This window comes from Coffea eugenioides, chromosome 10 (genome assembly GCF_003713205.1).
Source record: "Coffea eugenioides isolate CCC68of chromosome 10, Ceug_1.0, whole genome shotgun sequence".
NCBI classification, from domain to species: Eukaryota; Viridiplantae; Streptophyta; class Magnoliopsida; order Gentianales; family Rubiaceae; genus Coffea; species Coffea eugenioides.
The window spans coordinates 6,245,789-6,273,450 of record NC_040044.1 but is presented as its reverse complement, the minus strand read 5'-3'; the positions used below and the strand labels follow the sequence as shown (position 1 = coordinate 6,273,450).

General features: G+C 34.4%; 3 protein-coding genes across 3 annotated transcripts; 2 read left to right on the top strand and 1 right to left on the bottom strand.

The window, feature by feature from the left end:
* The first annotated feature begins 5,738 nt into the window (after positions 1 to 5,738).
* On the top strand, positions 5,739 to 7,490 carry LOC113750216 (transcription factor bHLH94-like). The gene is made up of 3 exons (XM_027294194.1): positions 5,739 to 6,245; positions 6,691 to 7,152; positions 7,351 to 7,490. The coding sequence occupies exons 1-3, from the start codon at positions 5,739 to 5,741 to the stop codon at positions 7,438 to 7,440; spliced, it is 1,059 nt and encodes a 352-aa protein (XP_027149995.1). The 3' UTR covers positions 7,441 to 7,490.
* Positions 7,491 to 13,608: 6,118 nt separating this feature from the next.
* On the bottom strand, positions 13,609 to 15,588 carry LOC113749523 (RING-H2 finger protein ATL54-like). Its single transcript, XM_027293288.1, has 2 exons — positions 14,071 to 15,588; positions 13,609 to 13,820 (listed from the first exon to the last, which is right to left on the bottom strand). The coding sequence occupies exon 1, from the start codon at positions 15,405 to 15,407 to the stop codon at positions 14,223 to 14,225; it is 1,185 nt and encodes a 394-aa protein (XP_027149089.1). The 5' UTR covers positions 15,408 to 15,588; the 3' UTR covers positions 13,609 to 13,820; positions 14,071 to 14,222.
* Positions 15,589 to 21,810: 6,222 nt separating this feature from the next.
* Positions 21,811 to 24,036, top strand: LOC113749639. Its single transcript, XM_027293453.1, has 5 exons — positions 21,811 to 22,119; positions 22,560 to 22,631; positions 22,820 to 22,902; positions 23,023 to 23,222; positions 23,813 to 24,036. The coding sequence occupies exons 1-5, from the start codon at positions 21,938 to 21,940 to the stop codon at positions 23,915 to 23,917; spliced, it is 642 nt and encodes a 213-aa protein (XP_027149254.1). The 5' UTR covers positions 21,811 to 21,937; the 3' UTR covers positions 23,918 to 24,036.
* Positions 24,037 to 27,662: the final 3,626 nt, after the last annotated feature.

Sequence of the window (27,662 nt, the reverse complement as noted above, 5' to 3'; positions counted from 1 at the left end):
GTTTTCTTTTTTGTCATCTTGACAGTCCAATTGCAAACTATATATTCTTCTGCAGATGGAGAATTCCTAGCTAGCACTCTTTAAGTTCTTTACTCGAGAGTTGACATAGTTTCGAAAATTAATCTGTTTCATACCATCAGCAAAATGCTGCGACAATTGACACACAGTTCTTTTCGTTGTCTATCTCCATTAGTATTTTTGTCGGATGGTAGTACTGCAATTGCAACTTCGTGCTTCAACCAAATTCGTGTCTGTTACATCTCAAGATCTCAATAATATTGGGTATTCAATTCGCTCCCGGAAATAAAAATTTCGTAATTATTTTTGGATACTTTATGGATCTGGCTAGGCCATTGTATATGGATGTGAAGGTACATTTCTTATTTTGAAACAAAAGTTCCAATGAGAGATTGATTGAGTTAATGGGACAATATTATTTGACACAAGAAATATACTAGATTGCAATAATGAACATGACATGTTCAGATATGATGTCGAGAACCACGAACGTACAAAACCAACTATTAATGGAGTAACAACTACCAACGAGACAGAGGTACTGTTTGTCACAAACAAGCATCATTTTTGACACTTAAAACTATGCTGGCTTTCTAAACTTGAAAGAAAAGAAACCTCTTTTCCATCTTGTAATTACACACTTACCTCCTCTATGAACTCTGGTTGAATATATGTTTATTCATTATTTTATTCCTTATCAATTAGTGTTTCACGTTGCATATATTATATCACAAAAAATATTACAGTAACTCCAACCGTATCAAGCAAGATCGTGTAGTTTGCAAACTGGATTGGCAGCACAAGACATATATATTGGCGACAAATCTTAGGGGAAATCACTGTAAATGAGCTCTTAAAGAAAAGTTTCAGACACCAAATAATCAATTAATGACCTGTTCAACTCAATGGAAGTATGTTATAAACATGGATGGGTGGCAATCTAGGACTCGATACGTGGGGAATTGTTTGTTTTTTGCACCAAATTAATCCTGATTTAAGTATTAAAGGAGGATCAATTTCTCTTCTGATTAGTCCATACCACCAATCAAGTCCCCAGAAAAAACCATGAAACTACTAAGGATTAATGATTGATGAATATTAAAATGAGAAGAAAAATTGTGAACTGTTTTAGGGTAGAATTTAATCTGGAATCTCAACGTGCCAAAATTCAAGAAAAAACGGAATGTCGCTACTTGCTACTTGCGAAAGTACTTGAACGGCGCCGGATCTAAATCATAAGAGAATCTTCGCCTTCATGCTTTCATAAAAAATTCAGTAGCAGGTTCGCAGAATTTGAGGTCCCAACTTTTGCAGTTTCTTAAATAACTCAACAGGGCATGTTCGTCTTGACCTCGAAAGAAAATGACAAAGAAGGAGGAGGGGGGGGGGGGGTTGGGGCAGGTGGCATGGAACTGATGAACCATGATTTTTCATGACAAAAGAACTATAACACAGATGTTCCATCACCTGTGATGTTGCGCAGGGTAAATCTACAAGAATACTACAACACAGTATTCTACTTGGTTTCAAAAAGTTCATCAATTTGGCTAATATTCAAGTATATACCTGGTCTCCATTTTCCCCTTGATTAGGAAAAGTTTTTATTAATCATGTCTTGCTGTTAAGCGTTGCCCTCTTGTTTTACTATCATACATCTACTGATTGATCAGTGTCCATCCCGACAAGACTAAAACTGACATAACAATTAAAAGAAAAAAAAAAAAGAAAAGAAAAACAAAGATGGAACGAAAGGTTCCCCACATGTCTAGGTTAGAGTACGGAACTTAACCGCAGTTCACGCTGAGAACACATGCCATTAGAATTTAAAAACATTAGATTAATCACCTAAAACCAGGATTAAGTTTGGTTTTATATAGGACGATGAGTTGTAATTATAAGGACATGGGTAGGAGCCACCAGGTTTTGTTACTTTGTAACAATGACATAGCCTAGCTAAGACAGCAATTAAAGTTGAGGGCTTAGACTTGACCAATAATCCCACCTTCATTGACAAGAAATCAGTCTTTTCTGCTGTATATCTACTCACTTCTTTACTTGCTTTGACCAAATTAGAACTAAAACTCTGAATTAGATGAAATATACAAGATCTTCTTCAAGGAAAAGGGCCCTCCAATTAACCTTCTGTTAATGGTTTCAACCAGCTAAAAGGGTAGGACTCGGGAGAGGGAGAATAAATCCAACTAAATAGAGTGCTTTTTTTTTTTTTTTCCCTTTTTTCCCTGGCAAACATTGTAGACTGGAATCAAAAGTGCTACAGGGTGCTGATTACAACAGTGTTCCTATTGCTAATGCAGACATTTTATAATCTCGAACTCGTTTACGTGTATCTTTCCTTGGAAAATCTCAAGATTTGATTAATAAATTGGTATTACTGCCAGTCAAGTTGCATTCCCTAATTGACTTCATCAGACATCGAGTGTCTAAACAAGACAAGAATGTTATTGATACATACAAAATAATGCCAGATGGGATGCTCCCTTTCCCCTATATTAATTAAATCAGAGGACAAAATACCGTAGTTCTAAAAAATATTCCTCCAACATTTTCCTTTTTATCTTGTTAAAAAAGTCAAGTAAAGAATGAATGATAACTATAAAGTATTCCGCCGGAGACTTACATAGGCTGCACAAAACGATGCTGCCAAAATGTCTTATCCAATGGTACGTTAATACGTAAAAATGCTGCAGGAATGCAAATCCACTTAAACTATCCTCTTAGTTTGTGAAATTCAAGTAACGCGTGCGTACTCATCCCATCAATTTTTCTTTGCCTGTGTGGGAATTTGTCTTCGTAACTAAAATTATTGAAACAAGTAAGATTCCAACATTTCGTTGAAACTAGAAAATGGAGATGCATGGTAAGAAATGAAACAAGAAAGAATGTCCTATTGAGAAGATGTAGTATAACTTTGGCAATGTTGGTTAAACTTAATGCTAATGACTGCAGAGCGACACGACAGTAGTCTTGGGAAGGCAAGCGTGAGAGAGGAGGAGAGAAAGAGAGGGCCGTAGTTAGTAGTCTTGATCGTAGATGATAGCAGAATGGGCGGCAGAGTTCGTAAGGTCACATGGATTCCTCTGGCAGCAGATGTCCAAACCTTAGTCCTCACCCGTCATCTCTCTCACACACACTTCGACACCTACACTCCTTTTTTCCAGATCTTGCAACAGAATCTCTGAGCCAGCGTCAACTTTTCGTCAGCGTCTCTCTTCTTCCGTGCCAGTGTCCGACCATATTATTACCAAATGAAACTAGGGCTTTTCACAGTCCTCGGGGGACGTCCGTCTCCCCCGAATAATGCAATGCACCACCTACTTGCTGCCACCACTCAAGTGACTAAATCACCCTTACTTTATTAGTTTTTTTCCCCCGCAAAAATTCACTTGTATTATAAACATATTTATCAATTACCGTTTTATTTCCTCAATCACAATATTATCTCACATAAATAATATTACAAAACAGTAGTGTTATAGTATTATTATAAAATGTTGTGATGAACTATATTTTGTCTTCCAAAACTATAGACATATATACTTTACCACTTACAGTTAATAGTTAATAGGGTTAAGACAAAGGTACCTTTTGCAAGACCAAAATACTCTTGGTTAATTTTTGAGCGCACACATTTATAGAACAATTGTAACCTAATAAATGAATATTTTTTCAGCAATTGCTAAATCATTTTCAACACAACTACACGATGTACTTGACCTTTTAGTAGTAAAAAAAATAAAATTCTACAAGAAAAATGTGTAAGCAACTCGAAGTGCTTATCTCAATGTCGATAATGGTGCTTATTTTAAATTATATAAAATTAGTAAGTACATTCGGAGAGAAGATTATTTGTAAGAATTTTTTTATTGTATCACTTTTTTAATGTGATTTATGTGAAATAAAAAGGTTATAAAGAAACTATAAGTGTTTTAGAAAATGTGTTTAGAGAATCTCAATTTGTTTACGAAATAAATTAGATTCCAAATAGAATATTAAAGCAAGTTACGAATGTGTCATACAAGTACTAATTAGCATCTTATTGACTCATGATTAGAATCTCGTGAGAGCTGCAAGGTAAGTGAAAATTATTAAAACTAATTCGTTTATAATTTAAAGCAAAAAGAAAAGTGACAAAAAAACCAGTTAGAAGCTTTGGGAATTTTCTTTTAATTTTTTATATCACGTGATTCGGTGCTTTTCTTTTCAATAAGGCGTTTCATATTTTGATCTAAAGTGTGGCAACAGGCATTCTGAACGAGTGTTCAAGTCATTTCATCAAAATTTTGGATGGAAAGGTCATCATTAATGCTTGACTAGTCAACATAGGGGGCAAAGTTTATAAGTTTGAAGTTAGAGGGGCAAATTGTAATTAATCCAAAAAAAATTTTCAAGTAATTTTCCATCCAATCACAGTCGTGTATTTAATAAGGGAGGTTCCAGCTTTTGGATGCCGTTCAGCGCCAAGGTACTCGGTTTATCTCAAAGAGGTGATTCCAATGATTAATTTGCTCATAATAGGAATCGACTTATTTTCGAATAGAAATACTGTCGAGACGCATGATTATCAGTTGGAGGACAAAGCCCTTAAGGTAAGTGTCCATAGACTAACCCAAACAAATTAGAATGGTTAATAACTCTTGTTTATGCATGGATTACATGACGCTTTTCCTGATTTATGCTATTATCTTGTTACTTGTATAGAAGACAAATAAGTCAATTCATAATGCTAAGAATTCATAATGCTAACATATTATTGAAATTCATTCTTGATTTACAAGAAACGATAACAAACAAAAACTTGGGAAAAAAAATTATTACCATTTTTATGTCTACATACCTATGCATAAAACACGATATCAGTCCGAATTGTACATATTAAACTAAGGAATATTGTGAATTCGAATCGGTCCCGTCTTATAAGGACAGATGAGTAAGGGCTGTTCAAAAGAAAATTAAAGTATAGTGCCCAAATCAGTTGCTTCATGTATATATTAAGAGAATACTATGCAAAAAAGACTTGCACCAATTGTTTACTCAAAGGTTACGTATTGAACAAGGTCCCACAGCTTGGTTTACCTTGTTTGTGAATCTATAAAGGGTCATGAGCATTATTACTGTGCTATCTATGCATTGGCGAGAAAGGAGAAACTGTATGAAGCTATGTGGTATAGTAGTACTAAGAGAATTCTCCATATTCGGCTTTACAAATAAAAATCCTGATGATGAGTGATGAGTTATGACTAGTCCAACTTACGACGTCACGTGTAAATCACTGTAACTTTACTTGTTTGATTAAGGGTCTCTCTCCTCTCAGTGAGTCAGTGTCTCTCTCTCTCTCTGTGTCTATAAGAGCTTATGCAAAAGCAATTCATTTTCCTCACAAAGGGAATGGGAATGAATAAAAGCCTAATTTGTTTGGTCTTTTGGCTTTCTCCTTCTTGGTCTTATGCATGAACCTTCCTATATAAGATGTCAATTTTCGTCAAGCTAGTAAGCATATTACTATAGCTTTAATCTTCTTCTCCTCCTATTTTTCTCCTTGGGCCCTTTTATTCTACTTTTGCTGCTTGATGCTCATACTCCTACCCTCTCCACAAACATGCTCGTCTATTTGTGGCAAGAGAGAGAGAGAAAAGAATAGAGTAGTTGAGAGGAAAGCCACAAGGGAACTAAAATAGCAGCAACCAAGGAAATTAAAGAGAATGGCCCTTGATGCTGCAATTCATATGCAAGATTCATTTGGCTACTTCTTCAAGGAATTTTACACGTCGGGAGGAGGAGGAGGAGGTGGAGGAGCAAATGGTGGATGGGGCTATGGCTATGGCTTTGGCTTGCAAGAAGAAAAGGGTTTTGTAGAGATGTTGGATAGTGGCATGGACCATAATTTACACGGGAATTGGGAGTCTTCATCTTCATCAGTTGTGATGCAAAATGTGAAGGAATGGGATCCGAATTCCTCACCGGAGGCTTGCACAGATGACCAACTCCTTTTAGAAGGCGGCTCCCCTACGATGGAAGAGCCACCAGAGTCTGCACCTACCCCGGCTGCAGGCAAGAGAAAAAGAAGGCGCACTAGAACTTGCAAGAACAAAGAAGAATTGGAGAATCAGAGGATGACACACATTGCTGTTGAGCGGAATCGACGGAAACAAATGAATGATTATCTTGCAGTTATTCGATCCATGATGCCACCTTCCTATGTTCAAAGGGTAACAATAATTCATTCTTCAAAATCTAATCAGCACAATAATATGATACTTAAAATAATTTCTTTTTGAAGAATCTTAAATTATGGACGAATGTTGCTATTCCTTACCCTGTTATTGTCTTTAAAAGAAACATGTGCAGCCCATCAGGTAAATAATTGGACTCTTTTTGTTTCCGTGAAAAGCGTCACATAACCCCAAAAAAAAAAAAAAAATTTCATGTTCAATGTTTATTATCGTTTTCATGAAAGAGACATGATCAAAAGCAATTAAACAGTTTGTCTTATCATTTCGGAATGCATAAAAACTAGTGCTATATGGCTTGTCAATCTGTTTTCAAATAAAACAGCTGATTCAATAGTCACAAAGCTATAGTATGTGGACTACAGTAAGTAGTGCAGCATAACTTTCTTTAATTTTTCTTTTTCCTCTTAAATTCCTATTTCAGGGAGACCAAGCCTCAATAATTGGAGGAGCAATTAATTTCGTAAAGGAGCTTGAACAGCATCTTCAAACCCTAGAGGCACAGAGGAGGAGAAATAGCCAACAAGAACAAGAAAATGGAATGTCACCACCACTTTTTGCTGATTTCTTTACCTTCCCACAATATTCAACGCGGTCATCTTCAACTACTCTTCACTCTAACACCATCAATTCACCAGTGACCACCACCACAAGTGATCATCAGCCACAGCCTAGTAGGGCAGCAACTGATCAGAGCCCGTCAGCGCTAGCAGACATCGAGGTCACAATGGCCGAAAGCCATGCCAACCTCAAGATTCTTTCAAAGAGACGTCCAAGACAGCTCTTGAAGCTAGTCGCTGGGCTTCAGTTGCTTTGGCTCACTATTCTCCACCTTAATGTCACAACAACACTTGACCAAAAGGTTCTCTACTCTATCAGTGTTAAGGTTGGTTCATTTTCTTACTCATGATTTATTTATATATACTTGACAAAGATACATTCAAACCCACTGGCTATTTTCACGTCTTTATTTTTTTTTTTTTGGCTTCTTATCTACGATAACTTTCCATTTAAACATTTTTTTTGAGGAAAAAATGTACTAATCAATTTGTGGCTAATTATTATAATCTCTTGAAATAAACAGCTTGAGGAAGGGTGCCAGCTAACAACAATAGATGAAATAGCTGATGCTGTGAATCACTTACTGGGCAGAATTGAAGAAGGAGCTGTTTGAAGCTGAAACCCTGAAATTTTTTAATGTGTTGGGTTGAATTTTTGTCCAAGAGATATTCTGGCCTCTAGTTTCTTGCTTCATTCCCCCACCTTAATCACTTACTTCTCTTTTTAATATCTATATCTATATATATATATATAATTTTCTAATTCTCCTGGTTGTGGTGGTGGTGGGGGGACGTCTTTGTAATATTGATGTGTCTCTTAGCTAGTTGGTTATAATGGGACGAAATATTCTGTCATGTGCATGCAGTACTCTCTGTTAGCCCTCCAGGCGTCCGATCATTCATCCCGTGGTGCCTGTTCTGTTCCATGCGGCTTTCTGGGAAGAAAAAATTGTAGTTTAAGATTGAAATGAATAAAATTTTAGATGTGGATTGAAGTCCCAATTTTTTTTTTGTCTTTTCTTTTCCTTTTTCTTTTGACCTGCAAGAATGGTGTCCCATGACTGGAACAGTGGAAGTTGAACATTCTCGTACATGAATCTGGAGGAGTTCAAAATTCTTGTCGTTGAAATTTTAAAAAAGAAAATCACTTGCAACAAAGCGCCTGAATTCTTCCAAATTCTAGTAAAGCCACAAGACTTCTTTCAAATACAAATTTCCAGTTTTTACCGTTCTTAATTATCTTTCTCAAATAGGTGAACAATGAATGTCATGTCATGCACTGTTGATGTTCTCTTTTTATTCCTTTCTTTCTTGATTTTGAAACAAAAATTAAGCATAAAATATAGTAAATTCTCCTGCGGTTTGTCTATGGCACGCACAAAAACCATTTCTTGATTTTGAAAAAAAAAAAATTAACGGTAGAAACCGAATGCTCGTCTCCCTTTGTTTATTTTTTTCCCTTTTGCTATTCTTGAGGTTCATTATTAGCAACACAGTTTCTATTTGGTAACAAATTATTAGACAATATAAATGGGCTGAGACATGTATATGAACCGTGAGGCAATTAAAAGAAGCCGAACGCATCTGTTTGGCTATTAGATGACAATGTACAAGTACTCTCCCAACTTCCCTGAAAAGAAATTGGCTTAATAGAAATATTCAGGGCCACAAACTAGTTCTCTTTCTGCTATTGTTCCCATCAAACAAGACAAGCATCGCGAATTCAAAAACTAATGAATTAAGAAACTGAACGTATTTCAGAGTAAAACTAAAGTAGTACTACGTACTTTCCTTAAAAAAAAAAAAAAGAAGAAAGAAGAAGACAAAGATATATAAGGGAAAAATTCAGTCGAACAAGTGAAACCATTCCAAGGTAGATCAAAGCAGAAATCTTATTATAAAGTTAATTAAAGATATAATACTTATTCTTGGTTGATTATCTTAACTGATTATATATTCTGATTTTAGATAATCAATTTTTGTGATGTTCTCGATTGCTTTTTATACTCTAGTTATAGATTTTTTTTTAATGGTCAAAAAAGCTAAAATCTATAACCATCCAAAAAGAAAGAAAAGTTTTTCGCTGATTCTAATTATTCTCCATAATCAATTTTTATAATTAGATATTATAAAATCTAAACAACCGAGAACAAAACCATAATTGTGAGACTCAACATGACATTTTATTGAGATATCAAATGTTCTGCGTACCTAATTGTATTTCATTGAATAATATATCCTCCGATTGGAAATTGTTATTCTATGAAGTGGTTAATGGAGATCGAGCGACAAGTTGGGTGCTCTATTTTTTTTTTAGTCGAGATCATTCTCTAAGCTGATATTGTGACTATTTTAAAGTTTAAACCTAACAAAAAAAAAAAAACCTACCTAAGGACCCATTAGTTTGGAGATATAATTGTCATGAAATTAGTTCTCTATGAAGGGTGTTTTAGAAAGTTTTGTTAGTATCCGTAGGCATGATTCTGTCTTTGATTCATGAGGTGTTAGATTCGCCATCTCTTTGTCTCCTTTGCAATGGGTTAAAGCCCCACGTTGACGAGCGTGCATCCGTTCACATTGTACACAGAATAAACAATGATGCTATGCAGATGCTGACGGCCTGATCAGCAGCTAGGAGATGTGGGGAAAATTCTAGCTACCTTCAGCCGTCTCGCTCCCAGCAATTAACACTGACTAGAACTGTCATTATTATTGCTCATCATATCATGTTGACGTTTTACATTCTTTTTCCTCTTTGGCCAAATGATTTGAGTTTCCTTTGGAAAATTGAAAAGGGAAAGAAACGTAAAGCATTTGATTTGGGTTCAGACTGGCCGTGATGCATGGTTTTTCTTTATTTGGATGATGACTGCTATTAGAATTCTTCTTGCTGACATTTTTTCTTTCTGAAGATGTAAAGGGATGCACTCATTCTGGCAGACTGGAAAAGGCGATAAAGAATCTAAACTCCACTGCTTAAAGCATATTCAAATGACTCCCAAGTGTTGCAAATTTAGCACTCTCATGATAGATTAGATCTGTTTTGAGTCAATTTCTCCAAATCTTAGGACGACCGGCTAGTACTTGATCAGTACATTTATCAAGACTTAAATACCTCAATCCAAACAGAAGATATTATGGCTATTTTCTTTTTTATTTCCTTAAAAAAAAATTAAAAACAATAGTGATCTCCCTAGCTACTATCTCCTTGATGACCTCTCGGCAAACATCTTATCAACTGGACTGAATTTCGCTGTTATAGTAATTTTTAATATGAAAGTCTAGAATTTTAATGGGATGTGCTCCTAAGTTTCAAAATACTTACCTTCTTCTCAAATAGCTAAGCAAATTTTGGTACAAAATCAAATATTCTTTGGGACATGTTGACATTGATGGTTCAATCTCTCATTCCTTTTCTTTCTGTTTTACCACATTAGAGAATCAGAGGTAAAATCAGGTACAAATGATAACTCAGGAGCGATGAATGTTGGGAACAGAGAACGCACACGGGAGAACACTATCATCATATTTGTTTACCACACAAACAATCATAAGGGGATTGACCCTGTGAACAGGTTGATGTCAAACCAAACGAGGAGCAACATCACCGGTCTCATGAGTTCTTTCTCGTGCTTCTCCACGGCATCGATCACAAGAATCTACTCGGCCACCAGCCATGAAAGTTCATTCTTCCTAAACATAGCTCAGTTTTATTTCTCAACAGACGATTATATATAGTTCCCAATTTTTTTTTAAAGAAAAATAAGAAGTAATATAGTAGAAGAATTTTTTCGAACAAAACCAAACCCATCTTAAATTTATAAATATAATTAGATTAATCTTTACAGCACGGTCAATCTAAGAATTTTTTTTACACGATGCATGTAATATGTGCAAAAGTTATAATTTAAAATTTGGATGAAGATTATGCATCATATATTCAAACCTGCAGCATCATATATTATGCTGCAGGAAAGATTAATCCAAGGTTGTATAAGATGATGCTCTCGTACATCTTGGTAGTTGCATTGACCTTATAGAATCAAACGCTAATAATTTCTTTTAAGAAAAAGTTCATTTTGATGCTACCAACAAGTGAGTCTTTCTCCGGCAAAAGCAAACAACTTTTCAACTATTCGTATGTTCTTGTCACGTATAAATGCTTCATATGCGAACAGAGTATGGAAGTAAAGTCCACAAATCTTCCAAGTAAGTTACTCATGCATTCATTGTATCATATTATATTACTCCAAATAAAGCAATCCTGCTTTAGGAGATAGAGCTCATGTGATTAATGAAGATGACCAGTGATAGGACTTAAAGTTGTACGTAAAAGGCTTAAAAAGGTATCATGCTTTCTGATAAATCTCTGAACTCTTCCCCATAGAGTGGCAGCCCCGCTAGTATTTTATTTTTATCCCCTTCTCTCTTCATTCCATCTTTTAAACTTTTTGATCATCGATAACGCTTTCTCTTGGTTTTCTTCACTTTGATTTGGAGAATGTTGGCAATCGGCTCTGTCTGTCTCCAAATATCAAATCTTCGCCAAATGGTCTTTTAAAGCTATGGGGCTTTTTAAATGATTTATAGAGATGGGGGCAAGTCTAATGACATGAATCGAATAAACTAGGGTATTAATGTTCATGTGTTGGAATCCATCAGAAATAAGGTGAAGATGTCTCATTTAACTTTAAAAAATATGTCTTTGCATTTAAGAACTAGTATTTTAAATTTAGATTGAAATTAATTGTCGTCCTTCAGGAAAAAAGAACAAAAAACTAAATAATCGACCGACTCAATTTAGATTGAATATCGGTACAACAGATTTCCAAAAAATTGAATTTTTAATTTCCAATTTCTCAATTACCGACCGAATTACCGAATTTCACATTTTAGTAAAACACATGTTTCATATATTGCATACCTACCAATATATCATATTACATATTGATCTATATGTGAGTAATGTTATAAGTTAGATTTCGTGCTTTTACACAAAGCTTAAATGTGTATTAGTTAAGTAATTAATAACTTCTACAATGCTAATTACACATTAAATATTCTAACTAATCTCTATTAGAAAATTGTATTTTAAAATTTTGGATATCACCTATTCTTCTGAAATTCAATTATTAATATCCACATTACCAAATAAAAAAATTTGAATAGTGATTGGATGTTAGTCTTGTAGAGAAAAACTAAACTTTTTATGTTCAAATTATTGATTATAGGCTAAAGAACACCCTTACCCAGTAATGGATATATTGTCAGTTTAGAAAAAATAAATCCCGTATTTCGCTTGTGCAAAATAACGTTGTCAGCTCCAACCTTTAAAATGGTACTAGTATTCTGCACTAAAGATAAAGAATGCATATGGCAAGCCTTTATTTAATTTGGACCTTTAGACATTTCACTTATTTTTGGACCCAGGGTGTCAGCCAGCCCAAGCCGAAGATTTTCTATCAACAACTCTGTCCTGTGCTTCCACAATGCTGACCCTCTGAATTCTCTCACTTTAGATAGGCCCAAACTTCAAGCAATCATTAAATGCCTCTCTACGCTTGAGCCCAATCTTCAATGGAAAAATATTTGGTCCATCATTGATACAGCGAGGCACTCTAAAATACTCCAAAAATAATTCAAATATACAAAATCACAGAAATAAAAAAAAAAAATAAATATAGCAATTCCTACCACTTACTTTCTCCTTCCACCTACCACACACCACCACTCACTGTCATTGCCCCTCCTATCCTCCTTACTCCTTTGCGTACCACTACCACCGTCCCTTTTCCCTTCCTTCTCCTCCTCCTCCTCCTCCTCCTTTTTTTCTCCTTCTCTCTCTTCCTTTTTTTCCATTCCCCTTCTTTCTTCTCTTCCCTCCTCCCTTTACCTCTCTTCCTCTTCCTTGGCAACTCCCCTTACAACTGGAGGAGAAAGGAAAAAGAGGGAGAGGCAATGGCGACTATGGAGGAGAGAGGAAGAAGGAGAGAAGAGGCAGCGGTAGTGGTGGTGGAGAGTTAACAAATTTTTGAAAATATCTCAATAAAATTTTAAATTTCAAAAACGCCTTAAAGTATATCTCGAAAAACACTAAATTTATACGAACTATCTGTAGTGGTAAGTTTTTTAAATACAATGTTATAGTAAAATTTTGCAAAAATTTCCAAAAACACCTAATCCACATGATGGTAAGTATTTGAAATACAATGCTATAGTAAAATTGTCTTGTGTGGGATGCATCACTTTTACATGGGTGAGCTCTTCTTCGGTAGGGTTTCTCCCCAATTTCCCTTAATGCACATTTAGAGAAAAGTCTATAGTTCCTTTAAGGAATCATTCCCTTAATTTCTATCTCTTAATAATAGTAATACTTTAAATTAAAAAAAAATAAAGTTCAAACAATTTAAGAGTCTAAAAAATTAATTTCATCATGCAATGGTGAATTTAACTTGAGAGTATGATATCCAAAAGTGATTATAGATACTCCCCACATTTAGATGCTTGACAGTTGACACATGTATTTATATAATACCAAGGGTTGAAATCGATTATAGCTAATGATGGTCTTAACTTTAGTTAAATCTAGTCAAACTTCCTAATTCAGATCTCAATAATTTTCTTACCAATTTGCTACACAAAAATCTTATCACACCACAACCACTGATTGCACCTAATAATCATGACGTAAAGAAAAAAAAAATAAAAGAATTCGTGTTAGTGCACTGTGAAAATTAAATAGAGAAGGTGCATAATTTTTTTTACTCGCAATCACACACCAATGATTGAGACTAGTAAGAGGTGGGATATTCGCGGTATCAGAATGCATCAATCAAGTATGATTAAATGGTGACGGTGGCAAGACCATTGTTGATTATCTTGCAGGTAGAGTTGAGCCTAATCGTTCATCAGCGTTCTTGCCAATACATCGCAGGAAAGAAATGAATTGCAAATTGGATTTCCTCCACGCAAGAAGGTGATGGGCTATTAGCACCTGAAAGCCAAGTTCGAAGAACATATGATGTTATCCACCCTTTATGCACATAGAAATTTGAAATGATTGCAACAAAATAGAAGAAGATGGCTAATTCAAAAAATCTTCAACAATTTACAATCAATTTTAGAACCGTATCAATTGGTAAATCCAATTGCGAGTTGACTGGATATCTTGACAGAATCAAATGAATTTCAGACCTAGACTGTCCCCGTCCCTTTCGTGATGCATATTACACTTCTGCATTTACCTCTTGGTATAATTTGGACTAACTTTTTCCGCAGCTTGAAATTGGCGAATTTGTAAACAGCTCTTGTACGGTACTTTTCTTGCTAGTGTTACAAGCCAATGGGTATCACTCTGTTTTGCACTGAGCCAAAATTCTTCAGGAATATGCCATCTTCACAAGGGAAGTGATGAGTTGGTTCTTGAACTTTGCCTGGATAAAAATGACCTCCCAGCATATGAAAACGATCTCTTCATCCTAACAGGTCCCATATGCAGAAATTGTGTAATTGAAGAACTCCCATTGCTAATCCTAGGCGTCCTAGAATTTTCACCGACGACGCTCTCTCCAGAAACATGGTCTGCCTCAACATCTTGATCCACTGGGGTATCCTCAAATTCAGCCAACCGCATGTTAGCAACAGCACCATTGATATTTGCAGCCAACAAAGAATCCACTGAAACAGACCTTCTCATTGGTTGCATCTCAAATTTCCCTCCCTCCATCATCGATTTATCGTGTGAATCATCAGTTACCCAAAATTTTGCAGCTTCCACAACCCGTCCATCCTGATGAACCTCTGGAAATTCAGTGATTTCCCCTGTAGGACCTCCCCCGTTTTCACGAAATTCATTTTCCCTTGTATGATTAGTACTCAATTCTTCATCATCTTCCGGATTCTCCACCTGGGAAGCTTCACCCGGGCGCATGTTATGAGAATTAATCCCAACTGAAGCCACCACAGGAGTAGCTGCGGCACTGGAAACAATACCAGCACGACAAACGGGACAATTTGTGTGAGACCTCAACCAGGCATCGATGCAAGGAACGTGAAAGGCATGGCTACATTTTGGTAACAACCTAAGAGTTTCATCATCTCGAAACTCATTCAAACAAACCGAGCACTCAGTCCCTTCGATGAAGTTATCACCTTTCTTGTACCTGAAAATCGTGATAGCTTCAATAACTGATGGCTGTAGACCAATCGTGTTTATGTACCAAATGGGATGATCAATGCCCGGGCCACGATTTTCATTCAGGAACTCTTCATCAGCAGCTCCTCGCTGCTGTTGCCGCGGCCTAGAACGATTACATGCCAAGAAATACTTGACCACTATAAAATAGTAGCAGACAAGAAGGAAGCAGCTAGCAAACGACGTTCCTAAGACTATGACAAGAGGGGAAACGTGATGGCCTTGTTTAGCTGACGAATTGTGAGCTATTGGTGGTGGCACCGTTGCCGGAGGAGGTATTGAGTATGTATAAGGATAGCAACCCTCCTGGCATGTTGAACCGCAAATCTCTGGACAAGAAATGGTGTCGTTACCTTTCGTAAATGGATGTAATTTTCTGTGCCTCATCAGTGCTGTGTGGGGGAAGAATTGAGGGTAGAAGATAGGAAGGGACTGAGGGAGACGAGGAATATTATTGTTTTGGTCAGTTGATTTTCTTGAACAATGAAGAGGAAATTTGGTTGCATTAGCGTTGAAACGAGGCAGTGTTTTAGACTAAAGAAACTCCGGATTTCGTACTTTAGTTGCCACGTTGTGTTCATAGGTGAAGAAAATAATATGCAAATCTTTTTTCAAGTTCTCGTGGAAGACTTTTCTGTGTTTGAGTTAATTGTATTATTCATCAACTGATGACGGTCTCTCTTCATTTTCCTTTCTTTCTTTTTTTTTTTTATTGTTTAGAATCAAGTCTTTTTGTCAAATTGAAAATTCTGCAGCTCAATTTGTTAGCCACAGAAAATCAGTGCTACCAACTACCAACCTGCCATGCTGCAAAACATAGCACGGTCCTGGCCTTAAATTATTTTCCAATATTCTCACAAGAAGTCCTGGCCTCTATCATAGCAGTAGGACTGCAAACGAACCGAATCAAGTCGAGTTTTGATCTAATCGAGTCGAAATTCGACATAATTTCATTGAACTCGAACTCGAGGTCGACGAGCTGACAATTTCAAGCTTGAGCTTGAGTTCGACTTGATTCGAGCCGAGCTCGAGTTCGAAAAAAATAAAAAATAATTATTTTATTTTTTAAAAAATAAATAAAATAAATATTTTTTTTCTTAATAAATAATAAAATATTAAGGATATATATGTAATTTTATTATTAAAATTTAAAAAATATAAAATATATATACTTAAAATTAAAAATATTTATATACTTAAAATTAAAAAAATAATATATATATATATATATATATATATATATATATACTCGAGCTCACGACGAGCTTAATATTTTGAGCTCGAGTTCGAGCTCGATTTCTACTCGAGCCAACCCGAACTCGACTCAAGTTTGATATTGATCGAGTTCGAGTCGAACTTGACCCGCTCGCGAGCGGCTCGATTCGTTTGCAGCCCTACATAGCACAATATACTAACGAACTTCTGAAAATTATCACCTACTCACCCTGTCTCCCCTTTCTCCACGCACAATAATAATAATAACCACTCGCCAAGTCAAGTCTATGTATGATGTGGGTACAAAGAAAACAGCTACATGTACACATGAAAAAAAATTAAATTAAATTAAATTTTATATACACTGACCGTGTATGCACTATCACGGTTGGATATACGACACATATGCAAAATTTGAGTTTCACATTCAAATTCGAATTATGTGTCATGCATCTTAATGGTAAAAATATATACATTATCAGTGTGTAAAAGATTAATCCAAAAAATTATGAGTGGTTCTTCCAAACTGACTGACTACTAACTACATACAAACAACAGGATTGTTACGAGCAAAACTTAATTTCAATATGCGCACAATGTGTATAAATTTTATCTTTTGAGCCAACTGTTATTAGTATTATACTCATGAATGCTGCTCTGAACTTTCATGGGATTTATGCAATAACAGTCCTTTTTTTCTTTTCTTTTCTTTTTTTTTGGGGTCATTTGTTTCGTAGTTGTTGTTCGATGTGGAGAGGCCAGGACTCAGGAGGAGTGATTAAGGTGGGTGTTGAGTATTGAACAGTGAGACAGCCCTTTCAACTTTCATGATGTTTGCCTGTTTGGTGATAAGTCCACATCAGATGTATATTTTACGCAACAATTTGTTTGGTTGGTGAAAATCAAAAGTTAGTGAGCCAAATCAGGCGGTGAATTATATGTCACGATCCCTTCCCTTCCCTTCCCTTCCCCCACACACACAACCCACAAAAAAATATGTCACGAAATGGTCAGTCGGTGGCCGTCGTCGGAATGGACTTTATATCTTCAATGTTTATCCAAATTTCTCATGATCTATCCTATAGACGGTGTTTGTTCACCTAGAACGTTAATCCATCAATGGACGTTTCGTATATGGATTGAGACATTACCGAGGAATCCAATTTGCTATCACCTATCTATTTTGGACGTATGTATCTAAAAATATGTATTGCTACTTCATTTTTTTTTTCACTTGTTTGTTTTCCGGATAAGAGGTAGGGGATACTCAAATTGGCATCTAAGTCTGATACTGAAAAATTCATTACTCAAATAATTAGCAAGAGAAATGACTAGTTTTCTCTTCTATATATAACAAGTTAAACATCTTATCTTACAATATATAATGGGGAGAAGTCACTTTTTAGTGTAAACACATAGTCAGAGAATTAAAGATTTAAAGGGAAAAAAAACAACTTTTTGGATGCAAAAATAAATTTTCTCAAGTTTCAAAATGCTTTTCCTGACCAAAAAAGGCAATATACATATGTGTGTGTGTATATATATATATATATATATATATATATATATATATATAGGCCCGTTTGGCAAGTGAGTTTTTTGGGTGTTTGTTTAAAACTTTACTGTAACTTATTGTAGAAGTTTTTAAAAAAAATTTTGAAGTGCGTAAATTTTTGAATATTTTGAAATGTATGTTTAAAAACTTTGAAAAGTTTTGTGAGGTTACAAACAAGACCAAAAAAAACTTGGTAAAAACTCAAGTCAAAAACTTGTAGCAGACAAACTTGGTAAAAAACTCAAGTGCCAAACAAGGCCTATATAAATATGTATATGAAGTAGGCCTCGAGCTACTCGCTCGCTTTGATATGAAAGTCAGCCCAAGCCCAATAGTTCTCCGTGAATCAATAAAGCAACCTTCTCCTGCTCTGGACAGTCTGAACGACCCACTGGACGGGACTAAGTCTGTCCTTTCTTGGGCCAAAATATATGAGGTGATTCATGGACCGAGCCTACGACACTCTGTGGCTTCATGCATTGTTTGACGAAAAATATATTCATATATTTCAATAATTGCGAGGAATGCAGCATAGTTACTTAAATCTTGTTGTGCACTTTTCGGGCCATTGAAAATATGTGAAACCTAGTGGGTGCGCCAATTAAATGAGAAAATGCACATCTTGTGATTCTTGCACAAGTTTCTAATCTATTTTGATATATACCTTCTCATATCATCAAACTAAAATTTGTTCAACGTTATAGTAAGTTTTTTTTATACACCGTAAGTGTAAAATTTTTTGCATACTAACAAATTTAGGTCATGATTAATAATATGAATTTGACTTTAAAATCTAAATCATGTAGATGTAGTGTACATCTATAGCTAGCTTTTAGTGTAAAAAAAAAAAAAAATCATTGCACTGTCAGTGCGTAAAAAGTTAATTTTAAATGTTACTGAAATTTTGAGTGATAATGTAAGTTAGAGTAGGAATAATGTAAAAATATTACAGATTTGGGGAAAAAAATCAAGCTACCAACTATGTTATTTCACACATAGGGTTCTTCCAGTATTCAATCCTTAATTGGGGTAAATCAATTCTTAGTATATGTTGATTTCCTCCCACCTTTCTTATTTTAAAAAACAAAAACATTTAGACAAAAGAAAACCAAGTACTACAATTTTTGTCAGTGTAATCGATCTTCCTCCTCCGGATCACGTGTATTTTTAATTGCTTTCAAGCCAATAATGATATAGCTAATTCAAAAATACACTTTCAACCCTATCCTGCCAACCAAAACCCAACCACAGGTGCGAAACAGGTTGAAATTTAAAACAAAAGTATTACTACTATTTACTACATTGATTTTTCTCAAAAAAAGAGAAAAGAAATATTGAAGTCTCAATCATGTATAATATCTCAATCCTCGTTATGTTGCTATTGTTGCAGTTATCGAAATTGCTAAAGTTTTCAATTATCTGAATTTTTAGAACTATCAATTAGTCAATGTGCTTAATGGTGAATTAAGAGATTATGAAACAATTATTTTTAACATTATAGAATTATTACCCCATAAACCTTTCAACCTTTCAACTTTATGAATTAATTTCAGCGGTATTTTTAGAAACCTCCCCCGAGGTTTCTTATAATATCACTAGCTCTTCTGAGATTTTTAAAATCTCACTTATCTCTCTTGAATTGACATTTCTTGTAATATTTTAACCCATTTTGCAGGAAATACAAGAAAGATAAAACATTTATTCTAATATTACCCTTATATTATCCTACTTATAAAATTTATAAGAAAGCAGCATTTCTTATACTTTATTGAACGAAAAAAATGGAGAAAAGAAAAAATTGTTCCTCCGTGTCAATTTTTCTAGGATTGAATAGAGGATTGCAGGTTCTAATCATTTACTTTAGTTAAAGAATTTGTGGGCAAGTACAACGAAATTGTTTAGTCTTAGTAATCTGATTTTTCGCACAATAATTAGTGAACAATGGAATTTGAATACAAATGATAGCATGATTCGACGAACGGCAGTGATTTGGTTTCCAATACCAGAAAGGTTCAATTTTTTTTTATGTATTTGAATACGTTTTCCAATTATAGGAAGCAAAATTTTATCTTTTGCCATTGCAAAACTATATGTAGACAAGCACAACCAATTTTAATGCTGTACTTTGTTGTGCCCTTCCCCTCCCTCCCCCCCCCCCCCCTCTCTTAAAACCATTAAAGGTAGAACTAAAAATTGAACCAAAAAGACCAAATCGAATTCAACTCACGTAGAGTTTGTTCAAATTTGGTTCGCCAATTAATCAAATTAAACATGAACAAATATGTTGCATTCAAAAAAAAATTTATACTTGCCTTTGACTTGACTCAAGGAGCAATATTTGAGATTTTCCCCAAAAATATTCAAGCTTTTAGCTCGATAGATAAACAAACCAGGTTTGAATATAATTCCAAATTCGTTAAAATAAACAAATAAGTTTGAACTCTAAAGCATTTGACTTGAGTAAATTCATTTATATCTCTAGTTAAAAAAATACGAAACTACTAAGATATTAAAAGATCATATCACATACACATTTAATACTTAATCCATTTGAATGTATGCTTAATTTACTTGACCAAAATTCTTTAGTTCATTTTTCGTTTAAGATCCTTCTAGCGTTCAATCCTATACCTTTTAAAAAAAAAATCTTCGATAGGGTTGATTTTCTGCTTTTCTAGGTGTGCTGATTTACCTTCCGGAGACCATGTGTTTCTCATTGATTTCAATCCAACACTGGCTTGATTTAAAAAAAAAAAAAAAAAAAAAAAGGAGATCCAAAATAATGACGTCCCTATTTCAAATTTGTCCTTTCAACCAATGTGCAATGATGCCCGAGGCAACTTGTCTTGATTATTCCAAGAAATATAATTATGTGTATTTCAATGTGGATAGTATACTTATCAAAAATCAGGTCTTTGGAGTAGCTACGAATTGTTTTCATCTAATTTCTCTGTGTCCAACTATAAATGGAGACATTATAAAAAGATATGATTTATTTACAGAGCCTATGACTATTACCCAAAATAAACCTGGTTATGCCTCCAACTTTGAACATTTACCTTTTTTCCTGTTTGGGCCAAATCTGAAATAATTGTTCTCTATCTGTTGATTAAACCATAGGAAAGAAAGAAATTGAGCTGTTTTCTCAAAGTTCTCGAGAAAGTTATTTAATTTCTAAAACAATTTTAACAAACCTATACTCTATTTGAATACCGAGCCAAAGGAGAACTTTGAATTCATTCTAAAAGGAACAAACTTCTCTACGAGAAAAAAAAAAGATGAAGAAAAAATTTTATAAGGAATAATCTGATGATTAGGTAGTGAAGGAAAAACAAGTACTTCTTTTGATGATTATGTAGCATGGATTGATCCTTCCCAAACCTCTACCATTATATATAGCGGATTAATCTTGTGCCGTAAAACAACTATTTCCTAAAACGGGAGCTAAAATTTGATCAACGAGTAGAATTTTAACAATCTAATCACCATAAAATTTTGTTTTTTCGTTAAAGACTCTTGGTTACGAAATTAAAAATTTTTTGCTACCAAAGTTTGGATGGCTAAATGTCAATCTTCTCGTAGTGAGTAAGCAATATCCAAAAAAGTACAACGAGAATAATTCACAGGTAAATATTCCAAAAAAAGAAAAGGAGAAAAAAAGAGAGAACAGTCAAACTCAAAGTTGATACTGGATAATGCTCATTCTGGGGTTCATAGCTCTTAGGGACCAATCAGTGCATGACCGTGAGAAACGTGTCAACGTTTATAAGCAATATTCTTTTGAAGCCACCGTGTATTGAAGAAAAACGTGCTACCAATGTCACTTCTCAAGAAGAAAAACGTTTCAAACGAGAAGCTCTTCTAGGTTCTTTTCCTTTAAATTTTACTCGTATAAAAAATACCAAAAAATTATTTTTAGATTATTGGGAGGTACTTTCGTCCTCCGCCAACGGTTGGATAGTCAACGAAGCCATCCTTTTTTTTTTTTTTTTTTATAAATACACAGCATCTACTGTAATAGCAACCAAACCACCAATCAAGGAATCCAAACTTGCATCAAGATATTTCCATAGGCCTTCTTCAAGTCGACATATTTTACGGTTCAAATAATATACTACTGCAAAAGCTGCTGAACAAAGGTTGAGAAATGAGTACATCCATCCTTTTGTGTAGTTCCACTCCAACTGGCCCTCATAGGCGTAGAGTTGTCACATTGAATCGCGCTTTGGACTTGGCTATCTTAGCTCAGAAAAGGTCCCTCTTTTTTGCGGGTTGCCAGAGCTTGATTCATCCAAGCCATGGAGTGCAAATAATGAACAAGAGCAACAGGTATATATATATATACTCATTGATTGTTTCTGTGAGAACCCGAAAATTTTTGAATTTCTAGGCCTTAGCAATACTAGGAAAACAGGTAACAAAGTATACTTGTACTTGATTGGATTGTGACGGGGCGGCCCTTCATCTCGTTTTGATTTTTTCGTGGGAACGTTGTACTAAATATTGATTGTATCTTTTAGTTCGGCTCAATTGAGTTTTGAATATTATCTTCTCGAAGTTCTTTTGAGCGTCTGGTAAGGTTTTCGTTTGTTCCGGATTCGTAGTTTCGGCGAGAGTTGGGCAGGTGATCTGCCGAACCCTTTGGTTCGTTTTAAAGTAAGGTGGGGCTGTCACAGTTTCCGTTTCAAAAAATCCACGATCTTTGATCAACATGAACACAAAATGCAATTTTATTAACAACTATATACATTTCTTTTTGTTTTGATTAGGAAATTCGCAGTATTCAACGGTGTTCTACCGGGTGTTCCTCTACCTTCAGAGCCCCCTCCTTCAGATTCCTGGTAAGTTCATTAAAATGATAAAATCCAACCTCTAATAGGAAACCTCCTGTTTGAAAAAACAATTTAATAGGAAACCTCCTGGGATCGATGTTCAAAGAACTGGATGCATTTTGAATTTTCTTCCGCTTTCTTGGTTGACTTACCGAATGCTGATGGTAGAATCATTTTTTTTCCTGATGAACTGGCAGGAATGGATGGATTCTGGGGGCAGTATTAACATTCGTTTTGCCCTTCCTGGCTAACAAATGGGGGCCATTGTTGAAAGTCAAAGGTAAGGCTCTTCTTCTAAGTTCTAAGTGGTTTATCTGTCTTCGTATTTCTTGTGTTATAAGTAACGGCTTGTACTTGGCTTCCTAAGCAATGAATCGCATTGAAATTTTGTCATCTACAGATGAAGTTGACACTGCAGTACAGACGGTGGAGAACGTAGCGGACGCTGTGGAAAAGGTGGCGGAGCAAGTGGAAAAGGCGGCGGAAGATATAGTCGAAGGCCTTCCAGCTGGAAAACTTAAAAATGCTGTTACCTTCATTGGAAATGTAGCTGATAAGATTGATGATACAGCAGAAGTGCTGGGTGATGTCATTGATAAGGTTAGCCTAATATACTTGATTAATTTACGTTTTAGTATTGTTTTAGTGCGTTAATGATAAAATTAAGTTTGGTCAAATCTCATTGTCATCAAAGTTTGATCACATCAATATAATTGAAATCTTAGTCTACTATTAAATTTAGTGCCATGCAACTTGTTCTTAGGCTGGCGGCTACAAAAATGACCCTACTTCTTGTTGTCTTAATCGTAAAATGCAAACATCTTTGGTTTACCTGCCCTGGAAGGAAAATGCCCCAGTCACGTAGGAATCTTGCTCCGTTTGGATTATCTATTTTTTGGAGTGTTTTAAAAAATTTGATTGTAGCAGAGCTTTTAAATTATATTTTGGGATATTTTCAGAAAATATTTTGAAATATTTAAGAGTAGATGAGTTTCTAAAATATATATTGAGATATTTTTTAAAATTTTAAACTAATTTTTAGATTACCTTTTAGAATACTTTTTAAAAATTGGAATTGTATTTGAAAAACACTGCCAATTCTGTATTATAAAAATTAGACAATTTACTTACTGTGTCGTGTTTGCGCGATTGAGGTTAAATTAAAAACTAATGTTGAAAAGTGGATGCAGGTTCAAGAAGTGGGAGACCAAGTGGAATCAGCCCTTGATGGAGAAAAAGAAGCGATCCTTGATAAAGCAAAGGAGCCTGCCAAAGAAGTGAAAGCTGAGGCTTGAACACTTAGAAAATACTCTTTTCCCTAGTGCAATTGTACAAGATTTGCTAGAAAGAAAACGCTATGTAGAAAGGTCAAAAGTTGAAAGGTGCATTGAAAAGTATTCATTTTCTTGTTCTACTTTCTTATCTACAGCTTTGGGGATTTGATTGATTAAGAAACTGTGCTTTGACGACAAAATTAGACGAATTTCATTTCTCCACGGGGGCACATTCTGTACTATTTTTTGTACCGTTCTCTATTTTACTTTTCATTATATTACTATCTTTCTTTTATAAATATTATTTTTTTATTTTTTTAAGATCCAATAACTATTAACAAACTAAAAAATAAACACAGAGCCTCAAAAAATAATATATAATAGAAAATTAAAAAACACAGCAAAAAATTCATAAAAAACTCAATTTTTTATGCATATTGATTTTTTGAATTTGTTAAATTGTATATATTATTTAGTTAATAGTTATTAGATTTTAAAGAAATAAAAAAAATAGTCATATAATAAAAAATAGCACAGAAAATGAGATAGAAAATCGAGCTAACAAAACAAATACTAAGTATATCAATGGGAAACAAAAAAAAGGCAAACTCAAAATGAGCATTATCCAATGAAAAAGAGGCTGCTTTCAAAGAAGCATAGAAACAAAAAGTGACCCATCTGTGTGATTCACAAAAGAGAACAATAAGTCAACAAAAGTTAGGGTCAAAAAACAACAAAATTACAAAGCAACCAAGCAAATATAACATACATGTTGAATGAATGAAGGGAAAATAAGACAACACTTAAGGCTAAACTAATACTCATGAATAGCTAAGGTTGCCCATCTCTGCGGATCACAAGGGGCAACAATGACGCAAACAGAAGAGAAACAAAGAACAAATAAATTACAAAGGAACCACACAAGTAGAGCATGCATCTTCTGGCGGCCTAACAGCAAATGGTGTTATCGAAAAATGAAGAAATACTAAGGTTAATGCTAATCACATGAGCAATTGGCAAGGGACTGATGCAAATGGACCGTAATAGCCCAAACATATCAACCAATACCGAAACACTCTTTTACTGATCATTCAGCCAACTCTCCCTTTTAGATACAGAGTTTTTTGCGAAAATAACACTCTTGCTAAAAAATATTTTCAATGTGATTCACTTTCAAATTTTATTCCCATAATAATGTTATTATTGTCGTCTAACTATCCTGATTGTTATGTAGGATAACGAAAAATGAAAGTTCTACTATAGTTTATAGTTTTTAACATGAACTAAAAATTTAAATTTTTTTATTGTAGAGGCACAAAAAGATTACATAACTTTTATAATTTCCTTATAATTATTTAAAATAAATTCTACCATTATTGACCTTGCTATTATTGGTCTCTAAGTTTTTTAAATGTATCAAACCTATTGCATATATTTTTTCAAAAAATAAATTTTAAAAATACAAAATTGCAACAAAAATTGTAAGCAATTACAAAAACTTTAAGTCTATTATATTTGTTTATATCCTTCCTACTCCTTGAAAAGACAAGAGAATAATCTTCATTTGCCTGGAGATTATTGACCCGAGAAGCATATTTTTTAGATGTTGTTAATATAAATATTGGTTTTTTAGAATTACGTTTGACAAAAGAAAGATAACGAAAGAAAAAAAAATACAGAAAGGTTTAGAGAGAAAGTTGAAGAAGATATTAGATGGGAAAAAGAAATAGAGGGTGTCTTTATCTTCATCATGGCACATATGCAGCCTAAGTGGCAAAAAAATGATCATAAAAGTAATGAATTTTAAATTTAGGTTACTTTAGGTATATGTTCTGGGAGAAGAGTTATTTTGACAATAAACTCGCTAGATATATGTGTGCGTAAGTATATGAAGTAGGCCTCGAGCTGCTCGCTCGCTTGATATGAAAGTCAGCCCAAGCCCAATAGTTCTCCGTGAATCAATAAAGCAACCTTCTCCTGCTCTGGACAGTCTGAACGACCCACTGGACGGGACTAAGTCTGTCCTTTCTTGGGCCAAAATATATGAGGTGATTCATGGACCGAGCCTACGACACTCTGTGGCTTCATGCATTGTTTGACGAAAAAATATTCATATATTTCAATAATTGCGAGGAATGCAGCATAATTACTTGCATCTTTTGTGCACTTTTTGGGCCATTGAAAATACGTGAAACCTAGTGGGTGCGCCAATTAAATGAGAAAATGCACATCTTGTGATTCTTGCACAAGTTTCTAATCTATTTTGATATATACCTTCTCATATCATCAAACTAAAATTTGTTCAACGTTATAGTAAGTTTTTTTTATACACCGTAAGTGTAAAATTTTTTGCATACTAACAAATTTAGGTCATGATTAATAATATGAATTTGACTTTAAAATCTAAATCATGTAGATGTAGTGTACATCTATAGCTAGCTTTTAGTGTAAAAAAAAAAAAAAATCATTGCACTGTCAGTGCGTAAAAAGTTAATTTTAAATGTTACTGAAATTTTGAGTGATAATGTAAGTTAGAGTAGGAATAATGTAAAAATATTACAGATTTGGGGAAAAAAATCAAGCTACCAACTATGTTATTTCACACATAGGGTTCTTCCAGTATTCAATCCTTAATTGGGGTAAATCAATTCTTAGTATATGTTGATTTCCTCCCACCTTTCTTATTTTAAAAAACAAAAACATTTAGACAAAAGAAAACCAAGTACTACAATTTTTGTCAGTGTAATCGATCTTCCTCCTCCGGATCACGTGTATTTTTAATTGCTTTCAAGCCAATAATGATATAGCTAATTCAAAAATACACTTTCAACCCTATCCTGCCAACCAAAACCCAACCACAGGTGCGAAACAGGTTGAAATTTAAAACAAAAGTATTACTACTATTTACTACATTGATTTTTCTCAAAAAAAGAGAAAAGAAATATTGAAGTCTCAATCATGTATAATATCTCAATCCTCGTTATGTTGCTATTGTTGCAGTTATTGAAATTGCTAAAGTTTCCAATTATCTGATTTTTTAGAACTCTCAATTAGTCAATGTGCTTAATGGTGAATTAAGAGATTATGAAACAATTACTTTTAACCCTATAGAATTATTACCCCATAAACCTTTAAACCTTTCAACTTTATGGATAAATTTCATATGTTGGGATAAGTACGAGAGAGTTATCTATGATCAGAAGAAAAAGTAAAAAGTTGAAAGAAAATAAATTATTATGAACTATGAAGTCTGCAAATGAATAGTACCCCTCATCATGAAACAAATCAGACAATGTAGCACGGATTGCATTAATTCTTGACCCGTCTATGTCTTCTACATTTCTACTTCTAGAAAATTCGAGAAATTCTTTAATCTTCCACCCTCCATCATCCTTTTCTGGAAAAAGAAATATGCTAATCCAAGATTAACAACTGACTTTTGATAATTAGCAAGTGAAGAACATGAAGTAAAAATCTCTTTGACAGGGAGAAGATAAATCCATAAGACAAATTTAAGTTGCAAATAGCCAAGGGAAGAATATTAAAAGTTACTATTCATGAAGCTGATGCGTGCAAACGTTTTCTATGGAAACACGTTTCCGTCTTTGTCTTAGAACAAGTCAAAAACGTCGATAGTAGAAACGATTATAAGACACGCTAAATGAATGGAAAATATTTAAGTACGTCGAACATACGGTTTCCCCAACTATTTTGACCAAATTTCCTTTGTTTCGTTTTAATATTCCTCCAACAAGAACGAGCTCAT